Here is a 15,572-nt window from a genome sequence, read left to right on the forward strand (position 1 = left end):
GGCTAATCAGGCAATAATTAATTCCCTCTTCATTAGGGGCCTTCATGAGTGCCTTTTGCATATGGATGAGCCTCGGGGTCACACTGTCCCTCTGAAGAGTTACAGTTGCAGAGAGTGAGAGAGCCCTGGTGTGCTCTCCAGGCACTTGAGCTCCTCCCCCTTCTAAGCCAGTGCTCCTCTTCTCCCCCACCCTCACCTGACAAGGACTAGATTCCTGGGGGGAATCCACCTCGGATCCCTCCCTCACTGCCCCCCCCCACACACCCATGTCCTCAGCACCTCTTCCTGCACCCTCGTGTTCCATCCAGCCTTCTCCCTTCCCCCAGCTCCTGCTGGGATCTCTTCAGGTCCCACTAGGTTGACTGTGAGCCCTCCTCAGCAGCTTGTTGGCTTTGCACCTCTGCTTTTAGTTGGTTCATCACTCCTTGGCCCTGCTCTGCCTTTTTCCTCTGTAGCAGTCTGTTTTTCTTAGGGAGTCTGATCCTCTGACTGCACATACTGCTCTGGTCCTGAGAAATAGGCTTCCTCCTCCCCACTTACCATTGTGTGCAATATGGATTCAGCCACACTTCCTCGAGTACACAATAAAGCTCCCCAACACCTAAAACACACACCTACCAACACCCATACCGTCCTAATTGAAGCTGCAAAGATAAACACATGGAGGTGGTCAGAGTCCAGGGCAGCCCAGCTCTGGCACATTACAGTCTCCTCTCCGGCCTGGAGCTCCCCATTTCTAGGGAGCAAGTGGGGCACAGATGGGGGCGGGGGAGAAATGGGACCTGGGTGGTTACCATGGCAACAGAGCCTAGCAACAGCTGAGAGGCTGATGTGTGGGCTTTTGTAGGGCTGTCACTAGAGCCAAACCTAGAATGGGGGCTCAGAGGTGACTTGATCCCAGCTGGGCAGCCTGTGTTCCCTCCCCCAAATATACCCCTTGATTCCACTCCCACACCCTAGCAGTGTCTCTCTCTCAAGAGAGAGCAGAGTGGGGAAAGCTAGTGAGAGTTAACCACAGGGGTTCCGGTGCTGCACATCTTTTGGGGGGGCAGCTGTGGATGCGGGCAAGTTAGGGAGCAAGGCTCAGATAAACCAGGCAGAGCAGCCTCCTCCCTGTGGCCCCTCCCATCTCCTCCCCATTGCTCCATTTTTTTCCTTCTCCTTTCACCCTTCACCCTCCATCTGTCTTATCAGCTCTCTCCTCCTTGTCTTGCTTGCTCCGTTGCCTGTCCCTGTACATAATTTTCCCTTTCCTCTGTCTTCTTTCTCATGGTCTCTCTTGACCTTCACCGGCAAGTTAAAGGCAAGCCACTCTTCTAGTTTCTCCTCCTGTTCTGCCTGCTCCCTTCAGCTTCTCCTTCCATTCTATCCCAGGTCAAAGCCCCAGAATCCTAACTCCAGGTTAAAGCAGGCCAGGTCACACTGGGGCTTAAGAGGTTTCCCCCCCCCCCCCCCCCCCCCCCCCCCCCCTTTTCCTCCCTCCTGGCTTCCTGTTGCTCCTCTCCCTCTCCCCTCTCCCCTCTCCAGGGTTCATAAGCAGAACCGGGGGACTCAGGTATCTTGCAAAGGCTTTATTTGAAAATTTTGAAACTTACATCCCACAAGAATTCAAGATTATCACCACAAGAAGAAAGAGATAATACAAAAATATATATCACAGCATAGGAGCCAGGTAAGGGAGGAAGGTGGAAAAATGGTGAGAATTAGGGACAAATGTGAGGGGAGGGTTGGGGGGGGGGGACAGGCAAAAGGAAGGAGAGTGGAAGAACCATGGAGGGAGGGGAGAAGGAGGGTGAGGGAGCCCAGGAAGGGGAGGGAGAGATTGGGAGGAAGAGCTCCCAATGGCCTTGAACCAGCTGGCCCCAGTCCCTGGCAGCCTAGGTGGAGTTAGGGAGGCCCTTAGGGAAGCTGGAAAGTGGAGGACTGGCTCAGGGGCTCTGAATTCCAGAGAGTGACCCACACACAGACAGCCAGGACAAACAAGACAAGAGGGACTAGGAGGAAGGGAAGGGCAAATGGGAGCCCCTTTCTCATGTAGTGCAGCAGGTGACTCCCCAAAAACCCATCTCCCAGACAACAATATAGCAGTGGAGTGGGGGAGGACTTTGGGGCCTCACTACCCCCATTCCCATGGGGGAGCCCTCAGGGTAATGAGCACGCCCTTGGAGTGGGATGGGGAAGATGATGAAACACAACATGGCTTGGGATGGGACCATGACAGGTGGGGGCATGAGAAGCCCCCAGCTCACCTCCCACCCACCTCTGGGGCAGCATGCAGGGGCCACAGAAACCGGGTCAGTGGGTGTGCATGAGGGAGAGTGTGAGCACAACATACAACACCACAACATGGGGCCAGAAAGTGCATGTGAGACATAACAGGAAAGTCACCCGCTGACCACTGAGTGACTGAACTGAGCATGGAATGTGGGAAGAAGAGAAAGTGAAAGTGTGAAACAGAGAAGGTGAGGGATGGGGAGGGGGGGTGTGGGTGGAGAGAGGGTGCAGAAGACTGGCTGTACAAGAGCACAAGTGTGTGCAATGGCCCGGGAGGGTGGAGGTGAGTGTGCAAGGCTTTCATGTGAGTGTGCAAGGGCGGGGATGGGGGACCAGAAGCCACAAATATGTGAGGCCCCCACCTGAAGGAGGGTGAGCAGGTAAGATCACCTATGGGGCCAGTGAGTGTTCCAGGGTGGTGTGCAAGGGCAGGAGCCAGGAGTGCCTGTGGCCCCAGCTCCCACAGCTGCCCCACCCTCAGTGGGATGGGGGCTGTGCTGGCCCCTTGGCCTCCTGCTTGGCGGCACCCCAACATTGGGGGGCGTCACAGATTCACCAGGGGAATCCTGAGAGGAAGAGGGAAAGGGCACAGTCAGGAACCACGGGGTAGGCCAGAATTGAAAAGGAAGTCCGAGGCAAAGAAAGGGACTCAAGGAGAAGAGGGCAGAGCTGAGTTAAATGGCAGCGCGAGAACAGGACATAGATCCACAGAGAGGGGGAGAAGGAAGGGTCCCCCAGAGAGGAGCTGGTCCAGTCCTAGGAAGGGCCAGGAGCTGTGGCGGGTAGGTCTGTCTCCTCCCCACCCACCCAGGAGGGAGCACCCCCAACCAACGCTCCAGCCCTCCCAGCCCTCCCAGCCCTTTGCCCTTGCCCTCACCGGTTCAACTGGAAGGCTGGAGCCCCCTTGGGCTGGGGCATCCCAGGCCGGGGTCCCCCTCGGGGCTCCTCATGGTCAGGGGTAGGGGAAGGCGAGTCCCCGAAGGCCCCCAGCACAGTGACCCCCGCTGGGGACAGGTCTGTCAGTGGCTGCTGGCTCTCCTCCTGCCTTAGGGCACCTTGCTGCCCAGAGGGCCTGCGTCGCTTCTGGCTTCGGTCCCAACTGGTGCACCAGAAAGAAAGAGGTTCTCTCACACACTTAAGAAGCCCCCATCCTGGGCCTGCAGTGCTGGCCACCCCCACCCTCCCTCAGACACCCCGACATCCTACAGCAGAAAAACTGGCCTCTTAACAGTTCCCTACATCAAATCTCTGGAGACCAAGTGTCCATAAAGCTACTTTCCCTACCCGCCCCCCCCCCCGGGGGGGGGGGCTCAGGGATGTAAACCCTCCAGACCTGGTCCAGGTCCACAGAATCAGTACCTCCTCCCCACCAACACAGAGTCCCGCAGAATTGCTCCCTCCCCCATGTGTACCCAGAAGACCCATTTCTCTCTTCAGCAGGCGCCTGGCAGGTTTAGTTCTAGTTCAAAATCAGCTAATGACCTGGACACCTGAGTCTAATGATTCTCTCAGTAAAGTGTGAAGGACTGAGCGACCCATTATTAAATACATACAAAGAGCTCTGGACTTTCTCCCTTCCCCCCCCAGGCAGCCCCAGGAAGGAGCTGTGCAGAACAGGTCAGTTTTCTCTGTCTTGGAGGAAATGCCCACCAAGGCATCCCTTGCTAGCCCCCAGTGCACTTAAGTCCCCTGCCTCCCATTATCCTTGTATTTCCCTGGGAAAAGTAATTTGCCCTGATTTCTGTCTCCCCAACCCCAAATTCTTACCACTTTTTCCCAAGGTCTTCCTTGCCGTAGCCCACCACTTCCTATCCCACATCCAGCAAAAACACTGCCCTTGCTCCTGCCCTCCTTCCAGCCAAACGTTGCTAAACATCTGGTCCCCATCTGCCAGCACCCTCCTCCTTGCAGCTTACCAGAACTTGAAGATGATGCCAGTGGCCACGAGAACAATAATGATGGAGATGGTAATTGTGACATAGAGCTGGGGGTCCACACCTGATTGGGGTGGGGAGAAAGTTTTAGGGAGGCCTGAAGTGGTAGGGGCCAAGAGGGGGTGGGGGTGGGATTAGGCTTCAGGTTTAGTTAAACTTAGAGAGTGTCGCCATTCGAATCCACATTGTCCAATTCTTTCTGCTTTCCTGGACTCCCCCCCCCCCTTTATTCTTATCATCCGCTTTCCCTGGAGTTTTCAGTTCCTTTCCTCCACGTTCCCAAATCTGTATGCATGTGACGAGGAGGAGGCTGCAAGGTCAGAGAGAACCCCTCTCTCTGCACAGACACTAAGGGGTAGGAATGTTCATCTGTGTCCTAGCCCCACCCCCAAACTACTGGCCCTATCTTGGCATTCCCTGAGCTGAGATGTCACCCTGAAGGCCCTTGTCCTCCACGGTGTTCTTCTGCATGGAATACTCCCACTTCATTTTCAAGGTCCAGCTCCAATGTCAATTCTTGGAAGGTGTCCTGATCCCCAGGCAAAAGTAATCTCTCCCTTCCCTCTTTTCCTAAAAACATGCTGTGTATGCTTCTATTAGAGCACTTATTACATTGACTCATCCCTGAGTGTTTACACATCTGTCTTCTCCAGTGGACCTGAGCTCCTCCAGGGCTCAGATGGCAGTTCATCTCTGCCTCCTGTGCCGGCACCGTGCCTGACACGTTTGTGGGAAGAACTAACAGACAAGGACTCTGTCCCCGCCCTTAGAGCTTTCAACCAGCCTCCCCACCCCTCATCCCCCTACCAGCCTCCCCCACTCCTACTCACCTTCCCCACGGCCCCCAAAAAGGAACGGCCGCAGGGTGGCAGGTGCTTCTCCAAGGATGAGCCCATCTCCATCACCCCGCATGGAGTCTGAGTTGGGGTGTGGGGTGGCCAGCCCATGGGGGGCTGCAAAACCATAGTCCAGAGGCAGAAATCCAGGGTTGGCAGAGTTGGGGTCCCCCCCGTCCTCTCGAGACACTGTAGGGCCCCATACAATAGCCCAGGGGTACTGCGATGAGGGTGGCCCCTCCTCAAAGCCTGATGGGGTGGCAGGGGGCGCAGTGCCTGGCAGGACTTGACGACGAGATCTTGGGACCCGAGGGGATCGGCTTGGTGGGGGTGCCCGCTCCCACACGCACACATGGCGTGGGGCAGAGGGGCCTCCCCGGGCACAGGGGGGCCGGGCTGGGGCTGGTGGGGTTCGAGGGGAGGAGGAGGAACCTTGAGCAGGTAGTGGGAGGGGCAGCAACAGCAGTGGCCAGAGAGGAAGGAGGTGGGACAGCAGCAGTGCAGGCCTGCAAGAAGGGAGAGAAAGTGGGTGAGACTCAAGGCTGTCTTGGGCTTATATGTGGGGAGCACAGGCTCCTACCAGAGATCCCAGGCTGCCTCCCTCCAGCTTTCTCTGGAAAAGCAGGTGGGCCTTGGAAAGACTGGCCTCATTTCCTACCTTCCTAGGGTCTGGCCCTTGGGATCGAAGGCCCTGGGTGGACCTAGGAGGGAAGGGGCCCAGACCCCAGGAGAAGTGGCCCCCAGCCTCCCTCTGCTGTACCAAACTTACCACATCTTGGACTTCATGTCCGAGCTCTTCCTCAGCTGTGACCCAGATTTTCAGCCTTTACTGGGGGAGAAAGGGAGGGTCGTCACATCTCAACCCTGTCCTGAGTGCTTCCCCAGCTCATTCAGCCACCAGTCCTATCCCCATTTGCCCTCTCAGGCTGCCAGCTGCCGCTTAGCATCCTTGGGCGGGGGGGGGGGGGGGGGGGCTCAAAGGGGGGTTCCTGTCTAGCCCCCCGCCCCTTATCTACTACTGCCCAGAAATCCCGGTAACTTCCCCACCTCAGGGTCTACTCTCTCTTCTCTGGCTTCCTTCCTTCTCACTTCCTCTGCCCACAGCTCCAAGCTCTTGTTGGAGCTTAATTTAGAGCCAAGAACCTTGTGATTCCTTGAGCACCTACCACTAGGGAGGGAGTCTGAGAGTGGGGGAGGGAAGAGAAAGTCAATCAGCGAGTGTGTGAATGTGTGCGTGGTGTGCCCAAGGGGAGCCTCCCAGCTTGCCCACCGGGCTAGGGGTCCCAAGCATTTCTCTTATGCTGGGCCCGGGAATCTGCATCTTCCGGGGAAGGAGAATAGGGGATGGAAGACCAGAAAGAAAGAAAGACAGAGGTGGGTGGGGAAAAAACTACAGAGTATAATTTTCGCTTAATGTTAAATCATCCAAATGCATAGGTGCTCTCTGAAGGGAGGTGGAGCTAAGGAGAGGCCACCCCCTCAAATGTAACTCTCCTGGGTGAAGAGTCCAGGGAGAATCTGGATGGCTGGTTTTGAGAGAGGAAGGACATGTTCTCGGAGCTGAGGGTGGTGGGTCTGGGGGGCCAGGCTCCCCAGAGTGGATGAGGATATGACACGCGGGGTCCTCTGGATTCTGCACATTAAGTACCCCCAGAGAATAAGAGGGGAATATGATGGGAGATTCTGGGGAAGGGAAAGGGGGAGCGGCCGGGGGTGGGGGGAAGAGGTGAAGGGGTAAGAGGCTGAGAGAGGGAGGGGTGGTTAAGAGTGAGGAGAGGAGAAAGGTGAAGAGGAAGCCGGCACAGCGCACAGGGGGAGGGAGAGTAATCAGTCCCGAAAGAGAACGGACTGGGAAGGAGGTGGGCACAGAAGACGGGAAGCTTGGAGGATGCTAAAGGAAGAACAATATAAGAATACAGGTGAGAGAGGGAAACCGGGAGGGTGAAGGGGTCGCAGGATCAGGGGAAGAAGAGGGAAGGGCAGGAGGACAGGGAAGGAAAGGTCCAGGCAGAATGGGAAGTGTAAAGAGTGGAAGGGGAAGAGAGAAAAGGGGTGGAGAAGACCAGGCACGGGGAGAAAAGAAATGGAAAAAGGAGAGAACATAATACCGAGGACAGAATGAGAAGAGGAAGGGATGGGGGACGAAACACGGAGCAGCAAAGATGGAGGAGTTGGAAATTGTTTCTTCAAATGTAAAGGGATATGGAGCTATGGAAAGAGATAGCCTTCAGCCTGATGGGCTGAAGGGAGAGAGGGACGGGAAGGGAAGGGAGCAGGAGGGAGGGAAGGAGGGAGGAAGGAGGTTAGAGCGAACCAGTGAAGCGAAGAAGGGCTGAAGGGGACATCTGTGGCCAGCTGACTCCAGGACTCACTTGCCTCTCTGCCTTGTGCATCCCCCCCACTCAAAACCAACGTCAACTCCAATCCCCGAGCCCCGCACCCTCTTAGCCACCCCCTCCAGGAAGCCCGCAGTCCCTAGCTTGGCGCGCCACCCCCACCCTCTCTTCGATTCTCACCGACCTGTTGTGCGCAGGAGACGAGCTGGGGGTGGGGCGGGAGCCTTGGGGTGGGGGAACTGGGCCCCATCCCCAGGGCTGCCCCGGGCCCACCCCTCCCACGGGCCCGCGCTCCCCGGACAGGCTGGAAAGCGGCGAGAGTGGGGGGAAGGCGAGGACCGGGAGGTCAGCGAACGGACTCCGAGGGAGGGAGCGCCGAGCGCAGGGAACCCGAGGCAGGAGGATGCACAGAGCCGAGGGCTGAGCCGGAGGCGGGATGGAGGCAGCCGCGGGGACGCTGACCGCTGCGCCAGGAGGGCAGGATGGAGTCGGGACCAGCGGAGGGATGGAGAGCTCGGAGGGGAAGGCGCGCCTAGGGGTTGGCTGCTCGAGCCCGGGCGAAGGACCGCGCCGGCAGGGGCGGGGGGCGGAGGGCGCCGAGTGGGGAAGGGCAGGGCCAGGCTCCCGCGGGCGGGGGTGTGGGGGGGGGGTCCCTCTCGCTCACCTGCATGCCTGGCGCGGCGGCGCGACAGCTGCGGGCGCTCGGGGCTGCGCGGGGCTGGGGGGTCGAGAGGGCTTGTGGGGCACGGGGCATGGTCGGGGGGTTTGGCCGGCAGCCGGGGCGCTGGAGAGGGTTGGGGAGGGTGGGGTGGGCGCCCGGGGCGCGGGGCGGCGGCGGCGGCGGCGGAGGCGGCGGCGGCGGCGGGAGATGCTCGGCTCGGCTCGGCTCGGCTCGGGCTGCGCTCGGCTCGGCTGGGCTCGGCGCGGCAGCTCCGAGAGCACGGTCTCCGCCTCTCCCCCTCCCGCGGTGGGCCCCGCACCGTTTAACCCTCCTGCTGCCGTGCCGCAGGAGTGCGCCCAGCTGGGTCCCAGGTGGAGGGTTGGAGAGGGCAGCGGAGGATGACCGCCAGTCTGATCCCCTGGGTTATGGTGGCGGGCTTCTCCACCCCTTGCACCCAACTCCGTGGACATCCATGTTCATCCCCGTCGGCGTCTGAGATTCTGAGTCACCTAAGGCTCTGCGTCCCTAACCGCGTCTCGGTCCCTGGTGGAGATGGCAGAGCTCTGGGGATCAAGGTGGGGCTGAGGGTGGTGGTGAAGACCTCGAACCATCCTTGGATTATCCCAAGGCTTGATCCCCCATTCCACTCCGGTCCTGTTTACAATGCATTCTCTCCGAGGCAACGCGAATGCTATTTAAAATAAGTAGATCGAGTTGCATTACTCAGCTTTTTTAGCACTCAGATTATCCAGATTCCCTATTGTGACTTACAAGGCCCTATATGACCTGTCCACTAGTTTGCTTTCTGATTTCCTCTCCTAACTCTCCTTATGCCCTAGCCACGTTGAACCTGATCTATGTTCCTAGAACTAGAGGATCTTAACCTGCCACTGGGCCTTGGCACTTATGTTCCCTTTGCCTGGAATGTTTTCCCCTGGCTTTTCACAATGACTCACTCTTCATTAAAATTTCACTGAGATCCAATGTCACCTCCTCTGAGAGGCCTTCCCTAGCCTCTCTATCAAAAGTAGCTTCCCCTCTGACTCTATCCTACCCCATCCCTCTCTACCATGTTTTATTCTGATTGTACTCCTAGGATGCCACGCTCTCCTACTTTCCTTCCAACCTCACTGGCTTTCCCTTCCCCAGTCTTCTGCTCGACCTCTAAATGTTAGTGCTTGCTAGGGCTCAGTCCTTGGCTCTCTTCTCTTTCCACATTCTCTGTCCAGTGATGTCATCCAGTCCCAGGCCTTAAATACTATGTAAATGTCAGCGAGTCCTAAATTTATATCCAAAGCTCCAGACTCATTTACCCAACAGCCTGCTTGACATCTCCACTTGGACGTCTAATAGCCATGTGAAACTAATGTGGCTAAAATAAATGTCTTGAAGTCTTCCCCTGCCAATCCATTGCTCTCCGTGTGACCCATGCTGGGACATGGCAACTAGTTGTTCAGGCTGAAAACCCAGGAAACATCTTTCCCCACCTTTCCCTTTTCTCACTGATTCTTGCCCTGTATCTAATTCACCTGCAAGTTCTGCAAGGTGAGCTCTGCATACAAAATGTATCCTGAATCCCTCCACTGCTCTCCTTCTATGTTACTTCCATCCTGGTTCAAGCCATCGTCGCTCATCTGGAAGAGGGCAATAGCTTCTTAGCTGGCCCCTTGGTTCTGCCCTTGCCCTTTACAAACTAGTCTTCACAATATCTAGTAATATTTTTATAATCTAAATCATATCATGCTCTTTCCTGCTTAAAATATTTGAATGGCTTTTCATTGTACTTGGAATAAATCTGAACTCATTGTTAGGAGAGGCCCTCTAACCTGTACTCCTCCTCCGTGTTCAAACAATGCTCCTGCCAGATCAGATTTCTTGATGTTTTAGAACATCTGAAATCATTTCCTCAGCACCCCAGCACTTTTGACTCTCTCTTCCTGAAAACCTTTGCCCACCCCTCATGCTCTTCACCTGGTTGGCTCCCTCTTGTTATTCAGTCACTTTATTTCATCAATATGATTTTTTTCCTTTTTAAAAAATTTTATTTTAGAGAGAGAGCGTGCACACAATCAGGGGGTAGGGCAGAGGGAGAGAGAGAGAAAGACAATCCCAAGCAGGCTCCTTGCTTAGCACAGAGCCCAATGTGGGGTTTGATCCCATGACCCTGGGATCATGATCTGAGCCAAAATCAAGAGTTGGTCGCTTAACCAACTGAGCCACCGAGGCACCCCTATTTCATCAATATGTTTCCAACTCATCACTCTCTGAAATGATCTTATATTTGTTTACTGTTCATTGCCTCCCCCCACCCCTACCAGCCATACACTAGAGAACAAAGATCTCATTTGGCTAGTTCACCCTGTATCCTACCTCAGAGTCTGGCACATAGTAGATGTTCAATATTTATTGCTTAGTAAATTTTACCTGGGACCCCTGCCCACTCTGAATTCTTCATTCTCTTCTCTGCTCTCCTCTTGCCTTTCCTCTCTGTCTGCCTGCCATCCCTGATCTCTGCCCTGTGCTGAGTGCTTTAGGTTGAGTCTCTGCTCACACCCACGCTCCTCCAGATTCTTGCCCTCCATCGTCTGCATTATTACTGTCATTAGCCTGGCACTCCCGCCTCCCGGAAGGAAGCCTGCTGTTCTGACCAGCATCTGCAGCGGTTGCCCTCCTGTTTGTCTGTCCCTGACAGCCCTTCATTCCGTGGTCAGAAACAGCAGTGAGTGAGCCACCCTCCTAGTGTTTCCCTGTGGTCAGGGAAAAACAGTACACAGTGAATGTGAACCAGACTATGTGAGGCAGGGTGTGCAAATCATGCCATATCCTGGGCCCCACTAAGCCCCATAGCCTGAGGATATGCTGTAAGAGGACTCATTAAATGATGGGTGTGGGTGAAATTTATCAAGTCAGTATTCACTACCCGTGTAAGTGCTTTTCACACCGAGGACTTTGGATCATTATCAATTATTTCTAGTATTCTTTTTATTTTTAAAGTTTATTTCTCTACTGAGAGAGAGAGAGAATGAGTGGGGAGGGGCAGAGAGAGAGGGAAAGAGAGAATCCTAAGTAGGCTCCACACTGTCAAAGGGATCTATCTCATGAACTGTGAGATCATGACCTGAGCTAAAATCAAGAGTCCGATACTTAACTGACTGAGCCACCCCGGTGCCCCATATTTCTACTATTCTTGATTCTTTCCTTCTTTTGACGACTCTTTTTGGAACACCTACTACGTGCTGGGCACTGTGCTTCTTTTGACGACTCTTTTTGGAACACCTACTACGTGCTGGGCACTGTGCTGCTGGCTGGAGACACAGTGGAGAGCAAGAACAAAGTCACCACTGTCTTCATGGAACTTAGAATCTAGAGAAGGAGACAATGAAATACAGAGTGATAAATGTGTCTTCAGATGAGTTTGAGAACCTTCCCACACTCCACAATCTATAAATTCTTTCCCTGTGTCTGCCTCTGCTGGTATCTTTATCATTATCTCTGTGCTCATTGGGGTTTCCCAGGATTTCTCAGGGTAAATTTCTGTCTGTTTCCTGTCCTCAAATGTCCAACGCCCTTCTGAACTCTTCCCACTCCCAGCTGATGATCTTGCTTGCTGTTTCTCTGAGAAAATAGAAGCAGACAGAAGAGAACTCTTCCTCACCCCCACCCCTGCCTCCACATCCTAGCCCACGTCTCCTTCTGGGTGAGGGGAGGTCTCAGGCCTCTCAACCACCCAAAGTCTTCACTCCAGTGGCTCTCCTCCCTCTCCTTGGCATCACTGTCCTTTCTACTTGATTATCGCAGCAGCATGTAAGCGTATTGTAATTTATTACAGCTGAAAACAAGCCCTCCTTAGCTCCACCTTCCCCTTCCGTGTCTGCCCTTCTCTGTTTCCCTTTATAGCAAAGCATCTCAGAAGGTGGTCTCTATTCATCATCTCTTCTCCTCCCAGTCCTTCTCTTTCTCTTTTACTAACTTAAATTCAACTACTTAATTTTTGCAACTTATTATTTTGAGTGGGTAATACACTCACATGTGCAAGAGAAGTTTTCAATATATAAAATATTGTATAGTGAGAGTTCTCATTCTTTCCCCCACCCACCATCTTTCCAGTTCCCAACCCTGCCTTCAGTGTGACTAATTTCTATGCATTCTTTCAGTTTCTGCATGCACAAGCAAATAGTAATATAAATTCTTATTCCCTTGTGTGTTTTACATAAAAATCGGCATACTGTGTATACTATTCTACATCTTTCCTTTTTTTTTTTTTTAAGTTCATTTATTTATTTTGTGAGGCAGGGGGATAGAAAGAGAGAGAGTGCTGGGGAGAGGCAGAGAGAAGGAGAGAGATAATCCCAAGCAGGCTCCACACTGTGAGTACAGAGCCCAACTCAGGGCTCCAACCCATGAACCATGAGACCATGACCTGAGCCGAAATCAAGAGTTGGATGCTTAACCAAATGAGCCACCCAGACGCCCCTACACCTTTTCTTTTTGACTCTTACTGGTTTGTAGGAGTTCTTTATCTATTATGGCTACAAATCTTTTGTCAGCTTTATATATTGCAAATATCTTCTCTTTTGTGAGATATTTGTGACCTGTCCTTTACTTTTTTCATGATGTATCTTGATTATCAGAAGTTCTTCATTTTAATATAGGCATATTCATCAACCTTTAATTTATGATTATGCTTTTTGTATCTTATATAAAAAAAATCACTCTACCCTCCTGGTCAGAAAAATATTTTCTTACATATTCTTCAAAAGATTTTAAACTTTTGCTCTTTATACTTAAGTCCTAAGTCTACCTAGAATTGATTTTCTGTAATGGATTTTTATGACAATCTATTTTGCATTTTTTGATATGGAAAATCAATTATCCCAATTTTATTTACTAAATAGTCCCTCCCTTCTGCCTGATCTGCTTTGCTAACTCTGTTATGTATCAAAGTTCTATATCTACTTGGATCTGTTTCTGGACACTATTCTGTTTCATTAGTCAACTTTTTAAAACCTGCACCAATAGCACACTGTCCTACAGCTTTAAAATAAACCTAGATATCTCCTAGAGCAAATGCCACCTTGCCAATACACTCTTTGGGGGGAATATTTTGCCATTTCTTGGCCATTGCTGTATTTGAGAATCAACTTGTCAAGTTCCACAGGATTTTGATTGGAATTGCACTGAATCCAAAGTCCAATTTGAGTCTGACATCTTTTGGATACTGAAATTTCCTATCATGCATTTGGGATATCTTTTCCTTTATTTAGGTCCTTAATGTCTTTCAATGATATTGTGTCATTTTCTGCATACAGATTATGCACATCTTTGGTTTTATTTATTCCTAGGCACGTCATTGCTTTTGTGTTATGGTAAATGGTATCTTTAAGATGACATTTCAAATTGGTTTTTGATGGTAAATAGAAATGCAATTGATTTTCAATATTGGTTTTAAAGCCAACCACTTTGATAAGCTCTCTCTGCTGTATAATTTTTCTATAGACTTTTTAAATTTTCTACAAAGACAATCATGTCATCTGCAAATGACGGCAGTTTGCTTTTTCCTTTCTGATACTATGCCTATAATTTCCTTTTCTTGTGCTGGCCAGGATCTTTAGTACAATGTTGAATACAAGCAGTGATAGCTGGCATCTTCCTTTTGTTCCCGGTTTTAAAAGAAATGCTTCCAATGTTTTCCCAGTAAGAATAGTGTTTTCTGTGTGTTTTTTAAAAATAACTTTTATCAAGTTAAGGAAAAATCCCTTTTATTCCTAGTTTGCTAAGAGTTTTGTCCCGTATGGGTGTTGAATTAAATGCTCTTTAAAGCTCATTTTTATTGTGAAATGTGACACACGTAAAGACAAATGCAACAAAAATAAATATAAAATATATTGAGTACTTACAAAGGGAAAACTTACAGAGGAAATACTCCTGTGACTACCATCCAGGCTAACTAAAAAACCTTACCGGTGTTCAAAAAGGACTTGTGTGTTCCTGCTTGCTCATACATCATTCCCTCCTCGCCATAGGTAAGCAGTATTCTGACTTTTACGGCAATTACTTCCTTGCTTTTCCTCATATGTGTGTACATTCCTTAACTATATAGTTTCTTTTGTCTGCTTTTGAAGATATATGTATAAAACTGTATGTATTTGTTATGTATGTAGAAGTGGAATTAATGCATCTTAGGGCATCTTCCACTTTATTAAATAATGCTAACCAGTTTTCCACAGTGGTTTAACCACTTGTACTCTCATTAACTATATATGAGAATTGCTTTTACTCTGGATTCTTGTCAACATTTGATTTTTTCAGACTTCAATTTTAGCTATTTTTGTTCATACAGTGATATTTCATTATGGCTTTAATTTGCATTGCCTGGTTACTAATGAAGGGGAGCAACTTTTCATGTTTGTTGACCTTCTGGATTACCTCTTGTGAAGTTGTAGTTTAAATCTTTAGTTCATGCTTATAATTTCTGTTGTTAGGAAGTTTTTTCCTATTAATTTGTAATATTTCCTATTAACTTATATACATCCTGGATACATCCTTTGTTAGTTATATATGTTATAAATACTTCTTTCTGTTCTGGGACCTGTCTTTTGGTGAACAGATGTTTTTGATTGTTTTTAATCATAGGCTTAAACATTCTTTTTAAAATATTTTTTATTCTAGAGAGAAAAAAAGAGAGAGAGAGAGGATGAGCAGGGGAGAGGGGACAGAACGAGAGAGAGAATCCCAACCAGGCTCCATACTCAGTTCAGAACCCAGCCAGGGGGGCGCCTGGGTGGCTCAGTCGGTTAAGCGTCCGACTTCGGCTCAGGTCACGATCTCGCGGTATGTGAGTTCGAGCCCCGCGTCGGGCTCTGTGCGGACTGCTCAGAGCCTGGAGCCTGTTTCAGATTCTGTGTCTCCCTCTCTCTCTGACCCTCCCCCGTTCATGCTCTGTCTCTCTCTGTCTCAAAAATAAATAAAAACGTTAGGGGCGCCTGGGTGGCTCAGTCGGTTAAGCGTCCGACTACAGCTCAGGTCACGATCTCGCAGTCTGTGAGTTCGAGCCCTGCGTCGGGCTCTGGGCTGATGGCTCAGAGCCTGGAGCCTGTTTCCGATTCTGTGTCTCCCTCTCTCTCTGCCCCTCCCCTGTTCATGCTCTGTCTCTCTCTGTCCCAAAAATAAATAAACGTTAAAAAAAAATTAAAAAAAAATAAATAAAAACGTTAAAAAAAATTTTTAAAAAATTAAAAAAATAAAAAAAAAGAGAACTCAGCCAGGGCTTGATCCCACAATGTTGGGATCATGACCAGAGCCAAAATTAAAAGTTGGATACCCAGCTGACTAGGCCACCCAGGGGCTCCTGTTCTTGGTTTTAATGTAGTAAAATTGATCAATCTTTTTCTTCATAGTTAGTGTATTTGAGTCTTAAGAAATACTTCCCTACTCCGAATTCATGAATATATTCTATATTATCTTCTGCAAGGTATTTATTGATTGATTGATTTATAGTTTACTTATTTATTGATGGGGAGGGATAGAGAGA

General features: G+C 50.8%; 2 protein-coding genes across 6 annotated transcripts in view; one reads left to right on the forward strand and one right to left on the reverse strand.

Annotated features, from left to right (window-relative positions):
* COPS7A (COP9 signalosome subunit 7A) overlaps positions 1-15,572 on the forward strand; it is a 34,478-nt gene that overhangs the window by 2,131 nt on the left and 16,775 nt on the right. For all 5 annotated transcript variants that reach the window (XM_049624999.1, XM_049624998.1, XM_049625000.1 and 2 more), the window contains exon 2: positions 1,528-1,672. The gene's annotated coding sequence lies outside the window, so the exon portion shown is untranslated. The remainder of the gene's footprint in view (positions 1-1,527; positions 1,673-15,572) is intronic.
* Positions 1,667-5,876, reverse strand: PIANP (PILR alpha associated neural protein). Its single transcript, XM_049624996.1, has 5 exons — positions 5,814-5,876; positions 5,039-5,550; positions 4,191-4,272; positions 3,152-3,373; positions 1,667-2,840 (listed from the first exon to the last, which is right to left on the reverse strand). The coding sequence occupies exons 1-5, from the start codon at positions 5,828-5,830 to the stop codon at positions 2,819-2,821; spliced, it is 855 nt and encodes a 284-aa protein (XP_049480953.1). The 5' UTR covers positions 5,831-5,876; the 3' UTR covers positions 1,667-2,818.

This window comes from Panthera uncia, chromosome B4 (assembly GCF_023721935.1).
Source record: "Panthera uncia isolate 11264 chromosome B4, Puncia_PCG_1.0, whole genome shotgun sequence".
NCBI lineage: Eukaryota > Metazoa > Chordata > Mammalia > Carnivora > Felidae > Panthera > Panthera uncia.